General features: G+C 43.7%; 1 protein-coding gene across 1 annotated transcript; it reads left to right on the top strand.

The window, feature by feature from the left end:
- The first annotated feature begins 4,251 nt into the window (after nt 1–4,251).
- On the top strand, nt 4,252–10,739 carry MSC (musculin). The gene is given in 3 exon segments (XM_033155408.1): nt 4,252–5,165; nt 9,654–9,689; nt 9,691–10,739. Coding segments are annotated over 3 exon segments (624 nt in total). The 5' UTR covers nt 4,252–4,631; the 3' UTR covers nt 9,745–10,739.
- The last annotated feature ends 8,503 nt before the right edge of the window (nt 10,740–19,242 follow it).

Raw genomic sequence — 19,242 nt, 5'->3', positions numbered from 1 at the left:
GGGCTAGCAGTATCCTCCATACATTGGTCTAATTTTATTTTAATTGGTAGGCTATTCATTGGTACTGTATACCAATGTCCTAAATCTTCCAACATTCAGCTTCATTGGATATCCCGGAGTTCTAATAAGAGGGAGGAAAACTTTTTTCTCTAAATATGTTTATTTATGTTTATTTCTCCACACCTTGCAGAATTCCATGCACTCTCAGCTTGGCCCACCTCACAGAGGTCACTTAAACGGGGTAAATGGAAGAGGGAGCATAATCGGAAACTGCAAATAAATGCTCCGTCCGGCTCAGTAGTGTGGAAGTTAACTAGGAGTGGCTCTCCGGGGTTTCAGATCTGGGGATGGCAGGACTTGAACCTGTGACCTTTTGCGCGCAAAAAAGGTGCGCTCTGTCACTCACCGCCTTGAGCTCCTTAGAGGAAATCAAAATGCTAGGAATCCCACAATGTGCCAATGGATAGGTCTCGTCTCTGTAACTCGCTGATAGCAATATTTGTATCCAAGATCTTTGAGACTTGATCTAAACGCTAAACTGCAGGTGCTTATTGCAGATTTGAGTCTTGGAGTTCTGAAGACTGAAAGGCGAGAGTTCGCCTTTAATGAGGGCGGCGCGCTTGAACCCGGTTCACACAGTTCGATATCTGGTTGCCCGGCCACGCAAGCTTCCGCAGGCGGACTCCCCCCCCCCTCCTGCAGCTGCTGCAACTTTCTATGGATTCTTCATCGAACCAGCCGAAGTATGACGTTATTCTCCGTCCCCGGCGAAGGATTTGTTTTGGAACTTGATGCGCTGGCGCTGCTCAAGCGCAGAACAAATGAGGGGCTTGCGGAGAGTCAAGCGACCCCTTCCGCTCTTCTTTCTTGTCAATGGACCAGCTCTACTCTCGAACTCATATACCTGCTGGGGACGATTAGACCATCAAATAATGACGATAATAATAATAATAATAATAATAATAATAGTAGTAGTAGTAGTAGTAATAATGGCAAACCCAATTCTCCCCATGCCACTCCGTAGGCAGCCAAAGGAGCACCACGCACGCGCACAAAGGGGAGGTCTCTGCAGGGTTGGTTTACACAAGCACCAACAAAATTTAGAGGAGGAGAAAAGGGGAGGGACACGTTCTCTAGTATTTCAGGCAGCTTGTTAAAATGGGAAACTGGCGATTCCCTCCGCCTTCGGCTGGGCCAGCATACAAAGTACAGTAGTGCTTTGTCGTGAGAATGCCCTTGAGCATCTACAGAGTGCCTGGCCGATTATCACCGTCCACATCGAGCCTGAGTGCTTCTGCAATGAAAGCATGGGACGAAGAGAGCGTCATTTCCGAATGAGCTTGAGCCCCGGAAGGTCTCTTTTTTGGGGGGGGGTAGTCTTTAAGGTCCCCACCCGCTCCTGCTCCCGCCTGTGAAGTTCAGCCCACGGAGGGGGCGGGGGTGGAGGGAGAGACAGGCCTCTCCCAGGGTGGCAAAAAAGGGTACAATCGGGCATCGACATTTCCACCACTGTTTAGAAATAGCCAGCACTTTCCTTCCCATTAATCTTTAGTAAGGAAAGAGTTCAGACTGCACCTGTATAAACAATCCGGAGAAACGGAGAGGCGAAACCTACACATCTAACCTCCGGGATATGTGTGTGTGTTGATACGGCTCTTCCGCGGGTGCTCTTCAGGATCGGGCTTGTGGCACAGCCAGCTAGCCACCTGCTTGGGAGAATAAGCCGAGACAAGGTTTAGGGGCCGGTGTCAGCGCAAGTTCAGCGCCTCCAAGTGCCAAGTTGGACGCCGGGTGCATTTCAGAGCTTCTTCCACCAATATTCTTGGCTTGGGAGAGAGTTGCCGGTGAAAAGAAAGGGAGGGCAGGCTCCGAATAAAGAACGGCATTTTCTAAGAGCAGGAAGGGGGGTAGGAAGGGGAAACCTTCCTGAGTCACCAGGGTTGCAAAATACAGCTAGAAAGCAGCTCCATCGTGGGAAGCGGTGGTGCCAGGAAGCGCAACGCCAGGGAGGTGGCGGCGGTGCCAACGCCATTCTGGTGGGAAGGCGGATGGAACGAAAAGGTTGCAGATGCAGGAATTCGGGATCCAGATCACCACCTGCTGCGGCCGTCAGTGGTGGAGGAACACCCACAGCCCCGGCCCCGCTGCGCCAGGGAACTTTCTTCGCACGGCCGCAGGGGTGGGTCACGTTGCGAAGATCCTATTCATGTTTGCGCATTCAGAAATTAGGTCCCACGGGTTTGGGAGGGGAGTTGATCCAAAGGAAGTGTGTGGAAGATCGCAGCCTGGGACTTAAAGCGGGAGGCCGTGAGCAGCAGTTCACAAGATGGGTGGGATTGCCTCTGTGCCCCGCGGGAAGGGATCCCTGGGGCTGAACGATTCTGAGGCGAACGCTTTTTAAGCGTTTGGTTTCGGAAGCTTTTTTAAAAAAAATGCTGTTATAAATTGTCTCGTGCTGTTTTCATTCTGCTGATCGCCTTAAAAATGGGTGTTTATAGATTGGTTTTTCGTTTTAGTATACTGTATCACTTTTTAAACACTTGTATATAGCCACTTTGGTGCAGTTATGGAGACAAAGACTCACTGAAATATATACAAAACAAGCATTTTATTCGCTGGATCATAATCTTTGAAATGCTTTGATGCCCTCCAATAAATGATGGTTCCACTCCACTTACATGGACTGAAGGAGCTGCTGATTAATTTGAGAAAATAAAAGGTGCGGAGGATGAGTCGTTTACCTGACAGTCACACTCCTGTCCTTAAAACAAATCCTAGATTGTGTGGGTGGTTGTATTTACTCGCTGGTGCAGCAAGAGCAACCTGCACATGCTCAGTGAACCCATAATTTTATTATCCTCTGGCATATTACAAGGCTGTGTGTCTTCACAGGGCTGTGTTCTGCCAAAGCACTCCTGGTGTGAACGGGCCTTACCTCCAAGTAACGTGTGTGACAAGCAAAAGGCGATCATTTGTGTCGCCGGACCGTAAATTTGCAAATCGTTTGTAGCCATTTCCCATAACATCGCGATTCTATACGAATTGCTTAACAGTAAGTGCATTTGCTTTCATCGGGATTCACTTCCAGGCAAAGGGCGATTTCTACATTTTCGTTTTCTACATTCCCTTTCTGCTACAGATAATGGCAAAAATCCTGTGGATTTCAGAGGAACTTGGCTGAACATGCTCAGCTGGGGCGGCCCTTCGTAGGCATCTGACACAAACAAAAGGTGGGCTACTGCCAACGAAACTGCTCAGGCTTGGATGGCGTTACTTATTTTTTCAGCTCTAGAGTAAGTAATTTAACCTCTTTAGCATTGCAACGCCTAGATTCTGTCCTACCTATAAACAAAAACGTGGGGGGTTGCTAACAAATAAGATAAATAATCAAAATCTGCAGCAGGTACAAAATCGATCATATCGATCATCCGTTTGCCTCAGTGTACATTAGGTGGCAATTATGAAAGATCGGATCTTTTTTCTTTTTAAAAAATCGGCCTTCGAACTCTTAAGAATTCAGTTAGTTCACAATATCCATGAAATTTGAAAAATAATAATAATTCCCTCCTTAACCCGATCCTACTCATTTTTTACTACGGTATATTATGAAACTTCGCCATTCAGCATAGGCTCGTTTGGGGCCACTATCTCGATTCTGAACACATTTCTCAGAAGTCCATTTTCACCTTGAGTGGCTGAGCAATTCTATCCATGTCTACTAAGGAGTCCCCTTGTTTTCACTTACTCTCAGGTACTTGAGTTAGGGCTGCAGCCCGCATTAGGATGCCAGTTAAAGGGAGTGAGACCACCAGCCTAAATCGAAGTAATTTGGCCTTCGAAAGCAATGCGCTCCAAGGCTTCCCGCAGGCATCAGGTTGGCGACCCCCGTGGGAAGCCATATGCTGGCCTGGAAAGGGATTTGACCTGATTCAGGCAGGGCTCCTCTTCTTATGGGCCCGTTTCATACCAACTTCAGATCCCCTTTGCCTAGCGAGCAGCGCCACCCAACGCCACTAATCTCTCCTAGCGGCGCCCAGGGACCGAGTCAGTGGAAGCTGTACCCAGGGCGCGCAAAAATAAAATAAAAATCCTCCCATAATCTGCAGGACTTTCCTTTGGCAGGATGCTGACTGTCCTTCGAGAGTCCCTTATTAGCTGATTTTTACTGGCTGGAAATCGCCCCCTCCCACCCCGACGGCAAGGGGAGGAGCAGCAGCAGCAGCGCCCTACGCTTAGGCAGCCAAAGCCTCCGCGATCCAGGCGGGCGCTCTTGAATGGAGCGCGCGCCGCCCTTAGAGCGCAGCGTCGCCCAGGCAGGCAGAACCTCCCAGGTCTAGAGGGGCGGGGGAGTGACTCGGACAGGTCTCCCCCGCACGCCGCCACTTGGGCTACGTGAGCGCGAGGCCTCCCCCCGGTTGCCCCACGCAGATGGTTCGCCCCGCTGTGGCGCATATATATATATACTGTATATCTATATAGTTCTGTCAGGAGACGGACTCCCCTCCAAGCCGTCGAGCAGCTTCTCTCGGGGGGTGGGAAGCGGAGCCTTGGTCGGCGGGGTCCCGCTCGCCGCTCTGCCTTCCTCCTCCTCCTCCTCCTTCCCGCCCCCCTTTGGCGTGTGGGGCTGGGTCATGTCTACGGGCTCCCTGAGTGACGCCGAGGAACTGCCGGAGATGGACCTGAGGGGGCTGCAGCTCGACTACCCGGGGCCGCCCCGCTCCAAGCGGCGTCCCCGAGGCGAGCCCTGCCCTTCGGTGGGAAACTCCTCTGCCGCGGAAGAGGAGGAAGAGGAAGAAGACGACGACGACGAGGAAGATGCGGAGACGAGCTGTGGCGGCAAGAAGAAGCGAGCCAAAGGAGCGCCCGCGGCGGGGGAAAGCAACGGCAGCGGCGGGAAGCGTCCTCCGGCGTCGGGTCGCGGCGGCCCGGTAGCGGCCGAGTGCAAGCAGACGCAGCGCAACGCGGCCAACGCGCGCGAGCGAGCCCGCATGCGCGTGCTGAGCAAGGCGTTCTCGCGCCTCAAGACCAGCCTGCCCTGGGTGCCCCCGGACACGAAGCTCTCCAAGCTGGACACGCTGCGCCTCGCCTCCAGCTACATCGCCCACCTCCGGCAGCTGCTGCAAGAAGACCGCTACGAAAAGGGCTACGTGCACCCCGTCAACCTGGTAAGATCTACTCGTGAGAAGGCACCAAGGGTGCTTCTGAACACGTGCAGAGCGCGCCTTTTCTGTCGCCACAGAATCATGCCAGGGCTCGCACATCTATGGTTCGGTGTCAAGAGTTGTATAAAAATATTTTATATAAAAAAACGTTTGCAGAGCAGGAAGTGGCGTGTAGGCGGGCACCTCAGGCTCAGGCTTCTTGAATTTTAAATACCGCACAGGGATCATGAACAAAAAGTCCCAGGAATTTAAGCTATATGGGCAACCTATATGAACTTGAACCTGGCACCTGCCACTTTAGGAATTATTGTTTTGTTTTTTCCTAGACACAGGTGATTAGTTAATATGATCCATAACTGCCTATTAAGATCTAATTTGTTTTTAAAAATCAGCCTCCTGTTTTGTCAGACTGAAGCAGTTAGTTTACTCCTGTAGACATTAATGGCTAAGCAGCAACCCCATGTCATTTCCTAAGGCAACAAATGGAACTTTTGAGAATCATTCATTCTCTCAGAATACACAAATTACTGCAAGCTAGAAAGAATGTAATAGTTGTAATAATATACATCTGTGCTGCAGACACGGGAACTGTAGTAGCCTTAGAGTTGGAAAAGCTTTATCACCTACTAACCATGTTGATAACACACAGCAAAAGGCGACTCATGTGTTTTTGTGTAAGCTTGAGTGGATGAAAAAAAATCTCAGTGATTTGATTTAAATCTGAGGTGAGAAAATTGTGGTTCCCTGCTCTCCTCATCCTTGACAGTTGGCTGTGCTGGCTGGAGCTGATGGCAGCTGGACACCACTGGCTGGAGGACCAGAGTTCCCCCATCCTTGATTTACATCATATTCCGAGGGAGGCTTGAACTTCCGGCTCCTTTTCCATGTTGTCAGTAGGAGCTCTGCCTATGGATTCCCACCTGTCTGTGGAGAGTTCTCTTCCTGGGTTTTAAGCAGTTGTGGGTCTACTAGCACAGCAGTGGAGCATATCTTTTGTGCTTGTCTCTGAAGCACAGTATTTTAAAGCTCTGAAATGCTAACCTGTTCAGTGTGCACATAGAAAAACAAAATTTCTTCGTTGGATGAGATGATGAATCTTCATCTTGTTTAGCTTTCTCTTTCCAGCAGTGGCCATTGGCCAAGATTGGTCAGAAGTGGAGCATGGAAGTGATGGTTGTCCTTTAATGTGTCCCAGAATAGGTACACCTGTTGCTATCTTAATTTATAATCTGCATATTCTTTTGGTAATGGATTCACTAAATTATGTATTGGGTGAGGAATTAGTTTTGCCTGTCCTGTCCTTACTGTTGATTTTTGTTGGATCGTCCTAATTTGAGAGAGGGGTTTCTTGCTCTTTTTCTCCATGCAGTTCCTAAATTACAAAACCTCTAACATGGTCACTGGTTTCTAAAGGACACAACCTAAATCTCCTTGGGTTTTCTTTCATAGGGAAGATGCACCAACCCCAAGTATGCATGGTGAACTTCTAAGTATACATGGTTAGGATTAATTCCTCAGGTCCAAGAATACTGAAACAAAATACTTGATTTGACAATGTGGATCTGTTTCTGGCAGAATATTATTCATATGCAGATTTTACTCATGAAAGTTCTTATCATTTCTTAAGCTGTCTGACACACTTAAAATATACATCTGTGTAAAAAAACTGCATCGAAGCTTAAATTGCACTTAGTACATTAATAACTTGCCCCTCCTCTAAGGAGTTCTGTCAAGTTCTAGCTTTACAGTGAGCATGTGAACTAGATCAGGCCGAAAACATCTTGTTCTTCAAGGCCATACAATCAGCTTAATAGCCACATGGGGATTTGAATTTGAGCTTCACATATCTAGACCCATTCACTTGAGCCACTTCTCTGTTTTAGAGACAGTTGTAGTCATTTGCGACAAAGCTAATGTGTGAACAAGCTGCATCAGTCTTATACACCTCCATAAATTAATGCTTTTAAAAATCAATGAAAAAAAATCCTAATAAAATAAGATAAGATACTTTATTGTCATTGTACATAGTACAACGAAATTGAGTGCCATCCCGCATTTAAGCAACTAGTACACTTTGAACTTAAGACGTTAAGACTCTACTGGCTGATGAAGAATCTCCGAAACAGGGCCTTGTCCTGGCATATTAACTCCACCTGGCATATAAACTTCAAGAAATAAATCTATCCATAAGAGACTTGAAAAGCTTGAATCATTTAAATCACCAGTTCTACACAATTGTACCCTTGTGGCCTGAGTTCTTGTTTCTCTACAATTTTCTGCATCCCGCATTTACAGCCACATATACACATTTATACATTTACAGCCACACATACACATACATACCATCCATCACGACTCCCCAAGATCATATCACTTGGTTACAGCATTTAAAATAGTTATAGCTCTTTTATAAAAACAGTTTTTTTAGTCTATTCGTTCTTGATTTAATTGTTCTGTATCTCTTGCCCGAAGGCAACCATGCAAACAGACTATATCCAGGATGAGATGAATCCTATAAAATGTTGTTTGCTTTTTTGATACAATGGGAGCTATATAGTTTGTCCAAAGATGGGAGAGGATGACCAATAATCTTTCGGGCTGTGGTTATGACCTTCTGGAGCATTTTCCTATCGGTTGACTGTGCAACTGGCAAACCAAGCACAGATACAGTATGTAAGAATGCTCTCTATGCTGCCCCGATAGAAGGACACCAGCAGTCTCTCACTCAGATTGTTCTTTAAAAGTCTGAGGAAATAAAGTCTCTGCTGGGCCTTCTTTACCAGAGCAATGGTATTAGCGCTCCAGGTCATACCCTGCTCGATAGTAACACCCAGAAACTTGAATGCAGCCACCCTCTCCACCCGGTTCCCCCCAATATACAAGGGCTGAATGTCCGCCTTTTTTCCCTGTAGTCCACTACCAGTTCCTTGGTCTTAGCGATATAAAGGACCAGATTATTTTCTCCGCACCAACCACAGAGCCGCTCCGCCTTGTCTTGATAGACGGACTCATCCCCCTCGGAAATGAGCCCCACCACAGTGGTGTCATCAGCAAACTTGATGATTTTGTTGCTAAGATGGGTAGCTGTACAATCATACATATAGAGGTATAGAGCAGGGGACTCAACACACAACCCTGTGGGGAGCCGATGTTAAGGCTTAAGGGCTGTGGACATACATGACCCTACTCTAACCCTCTGAGAGTCTGACAGAAAGTTCAAAACCCAGAGACAAATGGAGTTAGAAAGTCCAAGCACCTCTAGTTTGGACATCAATCTATGGGGGAGGATAGTGTTAAAAGCAGAGTTGAAATCCATAAACAGCATCCTCACATAGCTCCCCGGTTGCTCCAGATGGGACAGAGCAGCCTGGAGAGTAGTAGTGATAGCATCTTCCGTGGATCTATTTGCTCTGTAGGCAAACAGGTGGCTATCAAATGTCGGTGGAAGACAGGAAATAATATGGCTGCGTACCAGTCTCTCAAAGCACTTCATAATAATCGGAGTAAGTGCAACCGGTCTGTAGTCATTCAAACTGCTAATTGTGGATTTTTTAGGCAGAGGAACAATAGTTGACGACTTCAGGCAGGGTGGAACAATAGACTGGTGTAAGGACTTATTGAAGATCTTAGTAAAGACCCTCGCCAGCTGGACCGCACAGCCCCTCAACACCTGTCCAGTGAGGCCATCAGGTCCAGCAGCCTTCCTCGGATTCACCGCCCTCAGTACCTAATGAACTTGAATGTAATATGATATTGAATATATATTTTGCCAATGTGTGTCAGTTCTACAGAAAGTAAGGACAGGGGAGAGTGTTTAAATTAACAACTAGGTTCTTTCTGTTCTGTGAATGGGGGTAAACTAGAAATTGGTAGCAGGCTTCAGCCCCCCCTCCAGTTGCTGTCACAAGTGGTCTACTTACACTGACAGTGTAATGTCCAGATTTCAAGGCTCTGCTTTCACCAAAAGAGAACTTGTTAAGTCAAAATACCACTAACACGCGGCATAAGTTTGCCTAATCACCTTGAAGCATCAGATAAGTTTGTAAAGAGAGTCTTGCGTTCTGCCTAAACATTTTGCTTGGCCAACAGACCAAAACAAACGGAGGCAAAGCATCTTGCATTCTGCTGGACCAACATACTCCTCCGGGTTGCCTTGCCTTGTGTTATTTTGGAATAAAGCAGTGGAGAGTTATGCATACAAAACCAGATTGAGGTTCGTTAGTGTTTGCCAAGGGGTATAAGCTGCAGTTAGCAGTGTGCAGTGAGAAAAGTTTTAAGCCTTCAGCACTTTTTCTCCCAGCAGAACCGGACACCTTAAAGAGAAAGTTAATGTGATTCAAGGGGTGCTGTGTGACTTTTAAACACCCTTTTCAAGAAAATGCTTTTGAGTTTTTTCTTCAAAGGGGGGCTGGAACAGAAATAGCAGTAGGATTTTTGTTGTTTGCATATTTTCGCCTTTCTGTCTAACATTGAATACTGCTTTAATTTCAGACCTGGCCATTTGTGGTTTCAGGAAGACCAGAAAGTGATACCAAAGAGCTTTCAACAACCAACAGATTATGTGGAACTACAGCTTAGTTAAAGTAAGCAATACTCTTGCTGGATATGCTTACAAACCATCCTGACTTGTATGGACCAAAACAAACTGATGCAAAGAAATCAAGTCTGCTCAGTGTTTAAGCCCTCTCCTTTTTCATTTTGAAGGGAAAATGCACTTAAAAATATAATGAAGAAGGAAAGAGGGAATTTGCTGAATTTTCTGCTTCAGCTAAACTGGCGGGTTTGGAAAAGTATTTTTCTGCATCGTTACCTGAAGAAACTGTTCCAAAGCCTTTTTGACTAACTGAAGATATACAGGAGGACAACTCTACTAGCATTAACAGCATGGACCAAAAATATAGTTTGTACAAGCTAATCCCAAACAGTGTTATTTGTATGCCAAAGGAAAGTGGTATTCTAGAGTAGTGTGCAAAACTCAAAATTTATAATATATTTGATCTTATGTTCTTGGCAGCTATGCAATAGTATAACTACTTCTATCATTTTAGCCATGTTAAGAAACAAAAAAACCCTAAGATGAAAAGGTAGCAAGTATCCAGTTGCTCCTTTACAGCCTGCTCCACAAATGCAGTTAATCAGGTGAATTTAAGCCGAACCATATCCATTCTCAATGAAGTTGTTGGGGCTAAATTTTCTTCTATGCAAGTATGAGGTCTTAAGTAGATCATGGATCAAAGTCGTTGGTAAATTCTTGTTGGACGAAGGCTAGTGGTAATATTTTTGTGCAGATTACTTTCAGTGGGATGCATTCAGCAAAGATGCGTGAAGTTCCCTTAACCTGAAACAGGAAGTCTGTTCACTTCAGACTGCGGAAGAAGTGCTGTGCAAGAAGGTGGTACTTTTATAATGGTTTAGGAGATTTGGAACATCCAAACCTGCTGTGTTTCCCCCACTTCTCTCACGCCTTCGGGCATCAATCTTTCTGGAGTTCCTTTTGCGAATGATGTAGTAACCAGTATTTCAAATGTAAATAACTCTATTTTTATACATGATATTAAAAGCTTTGTTGCAAGGATACTATGAATTCTTATATGAATACTATTAATTGGTATCTGAAGAAGTGTGCATGCACACGAAAGCTCATACCAAGAACAAACTTAGTTGGTCTCTAAGGTGCTACTGGAAGGAATTTTTTATTTTATTTTGTTTTGACTATGAATTCTTAGTCACGGTTTGAGGGGGGGGGACCCCAATTGCTGAAAAATCCAGAAATATTCATAGAATTGGACTTAATGGCTGCAGTCTGCAGTGGAGCAAAATGATTAACAGAGTGTGTCAGAGCATTCATTGACCTTGCCTTGAATGGGAAGTTGTGTGTGCGCGCATGTACATGAAAAGGAGAGGGGTGTCACTTCATTGTGACAAGATAGAAGTATTGTTGACAATTCTGGTAAGTAATTTTTCTTTGAGGTGGAGAAATATTGAATTGAAAATAATTGATCTTTTGCCACTGTGGACAACAGCGATGTCCTCTTTTGCAGTTATTCATTTGCATTGGGAAAGATTCCTGAGCTTCCCCAGTTGGAAGCAAATTATTCCTCTTCCAGATCACAGATCCTGAAATGCTTCGTTTTCAAAGCATTTCTTGTGGCTTGCCTCGCAGCAATAACTGGAACTGGTGATTACAGTGACATTTTGAAGATGCTTTATCCCTATAGCTCAGTTGAGACTCTTAATCTTAGGGTTGTGGGTTTGAGCCCCACCTTGGGCAAAAGATTCCTGCATTGCAGGAGGTTGAACTAGATGACCCTGATGGTTCCTTCCAATTCTGCGATTCAATTTTAAAGAAAAAGTTAACTTTTATGAATATTTCTATGTACTGTACTGACTTAAGAGCCAAAATTTGGGGCAAGGGCTTCTTAGTGGCAGCCTTCCTGGGAAAGCCCTCTGGGAATAGTATCCCTTGAGGCTCAATGGGCTGTTGCTGGACTGAAAAAAAATGACTGCCTCCCCCAATAACATTGGTGAAAAATCTTTTTTGTCCACAGATATCTCTGGTTCAACTCCTTGAACTTCATTTAGCCTCCAGATAGCATTCTTTATGGACAATTGTTTTTACAACACGTTGATCTGGTATTCACTAAACAAGAGAAGGCTGAAATCAATTAATTGCATAGTACAAATTACAACCCATTGCATAATTTCCCTTCGAGTTTAGGTTATGTGATAAAAGAACATAAAATGGTGACTTCTGCTGTACTTGGAGAATTTCTGTTGAAGAATGGTAAGCAATACAATATTTCCTTATTCACGTAACTCTTGTCTACTTTTCCCTTCTGCAGAAAAAAATCAAATAGCTAAATCAAATGCTTTCATTTAACATAATAAACATTGGGCTCCCTTTTTTTTATGCAGCCACAGTGAACCTGAGCAAGAGAGGAGGTTGTTCAACTATTTCTATTAGGTGCTGTGTGAAAAGCTTATTTCTTGGTCTGGGCTATTCTCTGGAACTGAGCCCAGCTCCAATTGGGTAACAACTCTTAGAGATTGGAGAAACAAGAGAAAGAATAAAACAGTTTAAGTAACTTATACTGGAATGAGTGTGAAGCAGTTAAATAGGGATGTGAGATGGGGGGGGGGACATTATGGTTTGGATCTTAACTAGGCTTCCATGAATGGAAAGTCTCCTCCTGTTCATGAATGCAACTGAGATCATCAGCTGGCAGAAGCAGCACGACAGTTTCCCCTCATTTTCCTTGAGTTGTCTTTCAGGCTGCTCCAGAGGGAAGGGGGGTGGGTGGGTTTGCTAGCGTTCTTTCTCCCTTCCAGTAGAAGGAATTTCCCAGGAGTTGAACTCTGCTCAGATACTACTTTGGCCACTAGGACCAAACTGAGGGTCCTAACCATTTTTTTTTTGCATGAAATAGCATGGTTCTATATTTATCATTTTTGCAAAAAAACAACAACGACTATACTGCAAACATTAAGAGCAATGAAAAACATAAAAACAACAATAAAATTGCATTCTTAAGAAGCATAATACACATGACAAATCAAAACATTGTAAGAATACATAAACACAGCTAGACCACCTCTTTGGGAATGTCTGTGTGAACAGATGAGTTTTAAGCAGGTGCCTAAATAACAGGACTGCAGGTGCTCGCCTGATGCTCATTGGACATGCATCCCAAAGGGAGATGACCACCACATAAAGGCCCTGGTCTTACAAAGATGAACCTTGGAATGTTCATCTATATAGATGTTGCTTGTTCTTGTTTAAATGGTTTGGGGGGGATGGTTTTTTTTAATAAAAAAATAGAATTTTATGCTTTATATCATTTGCCATACTGGCTGAGACTGACAGGAATTGTGGCCCAAGGCTTTTGGAAGATACCAGGTTGGGAAAAGCTGCTGTGTGAAATCTTGCCTTGTAACACACACACAATCCTGCAACTTGCTGCAGGGCAGATGGCTATGTTAAGATAATGGATCTGTGATTAACTGGAATGCATGTGCCCATTCATTACCACAACACACCTGTTATTTCTCCTAGTGGGGGAATAACATGCCATGTGCATGACCGAAGGAACAGCTTCAGGTAATATGCATAAAAGTCTTACATCACCTTATATGTCACATTCTTAGCTTCTGCAATAATCTTATGAACACAGCAGTAGATGATCTTGCACATGGCCCTGTGCACCCGGTTTAGTTTCTCATAGGCAGTGTAGTCCTATGCATATTTTACACAAAAATAAGTTCCAGTGTGTCTGTGATGCTTTCTTTTGCTTAAGTTTGGAATTTGAAAATCTTAATCTCGGGGTCATGGGTTCAAGCCAAACATTGGCCAAAAAGATTGCTGCATTGCAGGAGGTTGGACTAGATTACCCTTGTGGCTCTTCCAACTCTACAGTTGTATGATTCTGTACTCTAAACTAGTGATGGATAAATTTGTAATTTGCTCACCAGCTTATAAATCGAACGGTATAAACTCAGACAAAGGTTCTCTTGTTGGAAGAGCTCAAAAATGTTCATGACAAAAATGCCCATAATTAAAATTGGTAAAATGTGGTAAAATTGTTCTGCACGTACATGGCAAACGGGACTTTTCATTTCCTACAGAAAGAAAAGTTTGCAGCAACAAAACAACTGAACATGTACAAAATGGTGCAGTTGGGCTCCTTAGTCATTTCAGCCATACAGGATATTAAATGAACTTGTAAGCAACCAGTTTCAATTATGAAACGATTATAAATTGTTGGATTGAAATCAGAGTTTTTAATACATTTGTGAATTACGAACCTACTAACATGTATTTACGGACCTGACTAATTTTGAGATAGAGTGCTGCCATTGCCCTGAAATCATTTATATCTAAAAAAAGCATTGCACTTCAGTGCATTTGCTCTATCTATTTTTTTTCTTACTGGATTAGTATGTTAGAAATCTTAGTCTTCTGGTATGATCTTACAGTGAGAAAGGACCAAACTTGTGTTATAAATGAGCATGTTATAAATTGCATGTTCATAATTCATTTAAAGTTTACTGGTTCCTAGAACTTACACCTGGTGGTGCCTTCTGTTCTGAATATTTTTTTGCTGGTCACCTATGAATAAAGTAAATAAACCTACAACCGAGGGCACCTTCTGCTATGGCACACAATTAAAACCCTCACCATTGAGGGAATCTGTTGTATTCTTGGCGCCACCTTGTGGCTGAAGAAAATTGCTGTGGATGCTGCTGAGATATTTATTGACTGCACTGCAATAATCACAAGCAACAAATCAGTTGATTTATTTATTTACATATTTACAACCCACATTTGCATAAAGTTATATCAAGGTAGCATAAAACATCTAAGAATAAAATTGGCAAAAGTCTTCCATAACCTCCGCTGTGCTGCTGAACCTCTAGTGGTAGGGAGATTCACAGGGCAATGCCTGCAACACTGAAGGCTCTGTCCAGTGCTTTTTTATATATAGAAAAAGGTGCCAGCACTCACCATGAGGTTGTTATACTAAGTGCCACACTTTTAACATTTGAGAAAAAAAGGTTCCCCCAGAAAAAAGCCCTGGCTCTGTCCTTAGGGAAGGCCAAGCAAACCTCAAGGGCACAGGGAATCACCAGAAGTGCCCTGTCAAATGTTCTTAGTCAGGGGTAGGCAACCTAAGGCCCGGGGGCCGGATGCAGCCCAATTGTCATCTCAATCCGGCCCGTGGACAGTCTGGGAATCAGAATGTTTTTACATGAGTAGAATGTGTCCTTTTATTTAAAATGCATCTCTGGGTTATTTGTGGGGCATAGGAATTCATATATTTTTTTCAAAATATAGTCCGGCCCACCACATGGTCTGAGGAACGGTGGACCGGCCCATGGCTGGAAAAGGTTGCTGACCCCTGTTCTTAGTGATACAGGTGGTATGTAAATGATCAGATGGCCTTTAAAGTTGTTGTTATATCCACCTTTTCCCCTTCCAGGGACTCAAGGTAGCTTACAGATAAAATAAGAGTAGCTAAAAACAGGTAAAAATATTTAAAAAACAGTTAAACATTAATAGAATTAAAACGTAAATACCCGCACACCTATATACGATTATTAAAAACATACAGATAATTACAATAAAAACAACAGCGCACTGGTCCTTTCATTAAAAGCAGTCGGTTTCCGAAAGCCTGTTGGAACAAGAAAGTCTACACCTCTTGGTGGAAAGACATGGAAGGAGCCAGTCCAGCTTTTCTTGAGAGGGAGTTTCCAAAGTCTGGGAGCAGCCACCTACGTCCCCACCAAGCTTGCCTGTGTGGGTAGCAGCACTGAGAGAAGGGCATCCCTCAAAGATCTCAGAACCTGGGGAAGGTTTCAATGATAGAATACAGAATTTCAGATACTTTCGGCACAAGTTGTTTAGGGCTTTGCGAATTAACACAAGGACCTTGAACCTGGCCCAGTAGCAAGTTGGCAACTTGTGCAGCCCTGTTGGGGTGGAGTAACATGTGTCCAGTCATCTGCCCCTGATATCTAGGCCACCATTACATCCAGGCACCAGGCCAGGGGGCTGCACAGCCTGTGTGGTGTAGTGGTTAAGAGTGGTAGACTTGTAATCTGGTGAACTGGGTTCGCGTCTCCGCTCCTCCACCTGCAGCTGCTGGATGACCTTGGGCTAGTCACACTTCTCTGAAGTCTCTCAGCCCCACTCACCTCACAGAGTGTTTGTTGTGAGGGAGGAAGGGAAAGGAGAATGTTAGCCGCTTTGAGACTCCTTCGGGTAGTGAAAAGCGGGATATCAAATCCAAACTCTTCTTTTTCTTCTTCTGTGGAGAAACAGAGTTGGGTATCACCAGCATACTGTTCTACATTTGTACTTCTAGTACATCATCCACAAAGGCACTTTCAGTTTATATCAGGTATTTCAGTTTATATCCTGTCTATTTGTTCTTCAGTTCTTGCTTTGTGAGACAATGCTCCATTGTGACTTAACGTGGCATGAGTTGGATGTTATAAAGAATTGATGTGGTAATGGTAAATAAGGCCATGAACAATGACTTAAACACATTAAAATTGACAAAAAATAAATAATGAATGAACTTGTACAGTTTTAGCCTAAATGAATGAATGAATGAATTTAAACCTCAAAACACAAGGAGTCCTGTAATCACAGCGACATGTATCTCATGTGAAGCCCAAAGTCCAGCCTCTGTAATTCCATTTGTAATTATTATTATTTTGATGTGTTGCATTTTGTTCCGTGTATTGTTGTATTTTTAATTGGAGGGTTTTTAATATGCGCACCACCTTTTAAAAAATAAATCTTTAATATGCACATCACCTCTGGCGAAGAGGCGGTTTTGAAATGTTTCGTTTAAATTAAAAATAATAATTATTATTTATTAAATGTGCATCTCACCCTTTCTCCCAAAGGAGCCAAGGATGGCAAACAAGAAGTGATAATAAAAACATCTTAAAAACAATTCCAATACAGATGCAGATTGGGAAAGATCCCAGAAGGTTTGTTAGAAGACGAAAGTCACCGGTAGGCACTGAAAAGACAACAGAGATGGCTAATATTCAAGGGGAGGGAACTCCAAAAGGTAGGTGCCACAACACTAAAGGACAGAATCCCTCCTCATACAGAACCAACCTTTGGATAAGATGGTACCTGCAGGTCCTCACCTGCAGAGGTGAGAAATCTTTCAGGTATCCTGGTCGCAAGCTGTACAGGGCTTTATACACCAAAAGCAGCACCTTGAACTTAGCTTAATAGCTGATAATAAATTGCATAGCAGGTAAAAATACAGACAATGTGAATCAAGCCTGCCCTCTAGTGTGTAAAAGTCATATACCATAGCAGTGTTTAAGAATTGATCTGTGCGACTTAAATTTCAGGTTTTCTCTCCCCCCACCCCTGCCATCTAGCACCATCTTAATTGTTTGCCTCAGTGATGCACCTATAAGAAACAGAGGAGCTGATTTTATTTTTTTAATAATTAACCTTTATAATAAAAAACCTTGCAATTCGTTTTTTTTTAAACTGAAAATAGAAAGGGAAGAAGAACACACACACTTTGTGCAATCCTACCACCGTTTAGTAACTTTTCCAGCTCTTTGTGGCTCAATTCCATCAACACGAATTGGGCTTGTGAATTGTGGATCACAACCAAAATGTGGAAGTGAAACCTCTTGGAGCTGTAGCTCTGAAAGGTATTGAAGTTGGCTCCCCTATCAGTTTTATTTATTTGCTTAAAATTATATCTTATTTTATGCACATCACTTAGTGATAACAGGGCATAAAGAATAAATCACTCCTCCTCCCAAATTTAGTTTGGATTTGTGAGGATTCCCTACAAGGAGCCATTCAATCAACTTGAAGCAGTCTTGGTGGGGGATGGAGATAGCACCTTTTTCAGGACCCTCACCTTCCATTAGACTTTGTTTTCTTCTTCTGGGAAATAGTTTGGGAACCACTGTCTTAACAGGGTACTTTGTTAAAAAATAAAAGGTATAGAATAAGGACAGGAAGCTTTGGGGAGGGATGCTAAGGATGGGGGGGGGGAATTCATTGGCTTGTATTTAAAGGCAAAGTTATCTGATTTGCTGTTTCTGAAACAATGCCGAAATTCACGCTTCTCCAAAATGCATATGATAGGGTAAAGTGTGCCTATGATTGCATATATTAAGGGAAAATAACATACAAAACTGCATTACATTAGGGAACATTGCTTTCCAAAAACATGTATATTGTGCAAAATTAAACCAGGTCCTCTGCATATTTTTATGGGAGTCAAGCCCCACTGATTTTAATACTCCACATAAATGAGCATAAGATTGTGATCTTAGAGGCAGAGTCATTTGCACACATTCCGCAGTGGAATGAGTTTGCACTCAAGGTGACATAGAACTGATATTGCTAGTGCTTGTGCTAAGGAGGAAAAAATATGGCTACTAAATCGGGATCTGATTGTGGCTTTTAGTCCAGCTGATTTCTAATGGACTGAAACTATACTTACCCCATCTTGCTGACTGAACAGAAAGTGCACATTACATTTCCACACACCCCTCCCCAAAGGGCTGTAGCATCAATCAGTTGCTTGGGAAGGCAAGGTTTGTATTGAATCCCCCACTCTCTCCCTGAACACCTTTTTTTTTAAGGGCTCTGTATCTGCAGATCTGGATTAAGGAGAGGGAACATGTGCACGGCACATGTTCAGACAAGCAGTTCTTCATCTGGCCGGTGATAGGAGTGCGGATGCTCCAAAGAAGCAAATGAATTAATGTCTGCCCATCATGTTTCAGCCACACAACTCTTTCCAAGTCACATTTTCTGCTTGTAAAGCAATGTCTCTTTCTTCCTATCTGCAGCTCAGATATAAAACTGAGTAACAGGGGCATTAAGTCATACCTCTGCTAAAGCAGGTAATGCACGCTTCGCCGTGTAGGGTTTTGGCAAGCAGATTCAGGGCAACTGTTCAAGTCAAACAAGTCATTTCCTGCTGCGCTTGAGCAGCCTGTAAACACTTCAGCCAGATCTTTTCTAGTCAACTTCTCCACTGCCTGGCATTAGGGGGGGAAAGTCTGATTGCAACAAGCAGAGCTGTTGAAGGGAGTCTTTGGCTACAGAGAAAACCTATTAGCTGAGTTGTGTTTGTCAAGGGGAAAGTAAAGGGACAGACACAGTGCAGTGAGCATTCACTTTGTGAACCACTGTATCCTTTTGCGAGATCAAGTCATCTTCATGAGCAGTTAGTTTTGGAGGGGTCACATTGAACAAAGCTCAGCACAGAGTTGAACAAATCTTAGTGTTACTGTTCCTTACTAGTGTCAGCTCCAGGTTTTGGAAGGCCCATGGGTGAGGCAGTCTTCATGGTCCCCCCCCCAGTGATTTTACCTCCTTTGTGCCAAACAACAACAACAACAACCAAGGGGGTTCTTGCCGGTTGGTGCTCAGCCGATGCCCATCCAGACTGACCCTTGACACTGGGCCTGTTCCTTACACACATTGACCAAGATTTGAACCCAGGTCTTTCAGTCCTGGTCCAACACACTAACCACTACAGAACATTGTGAGATCATAATGAGAGCTATTTTA

Source organism: Lacerta agilis, chromosome 7 (assembly GCF_009819535.1).
Source record: "Lacerta agilis isolate rLacAgi1 chromosome 7, rLacAgi1.pri, whole genome shotgun sequence".
In the NCBI taxonomy this organism is placed as follows: Eukaryota; Metazoa; Chordata; class Lepidosauria; order Squamata; family Lacertidae; genus Lacerta; species Lacerta agilis.
This window is presented reverse-complemented; position numbering and strand designations above follow the sequence as displayed.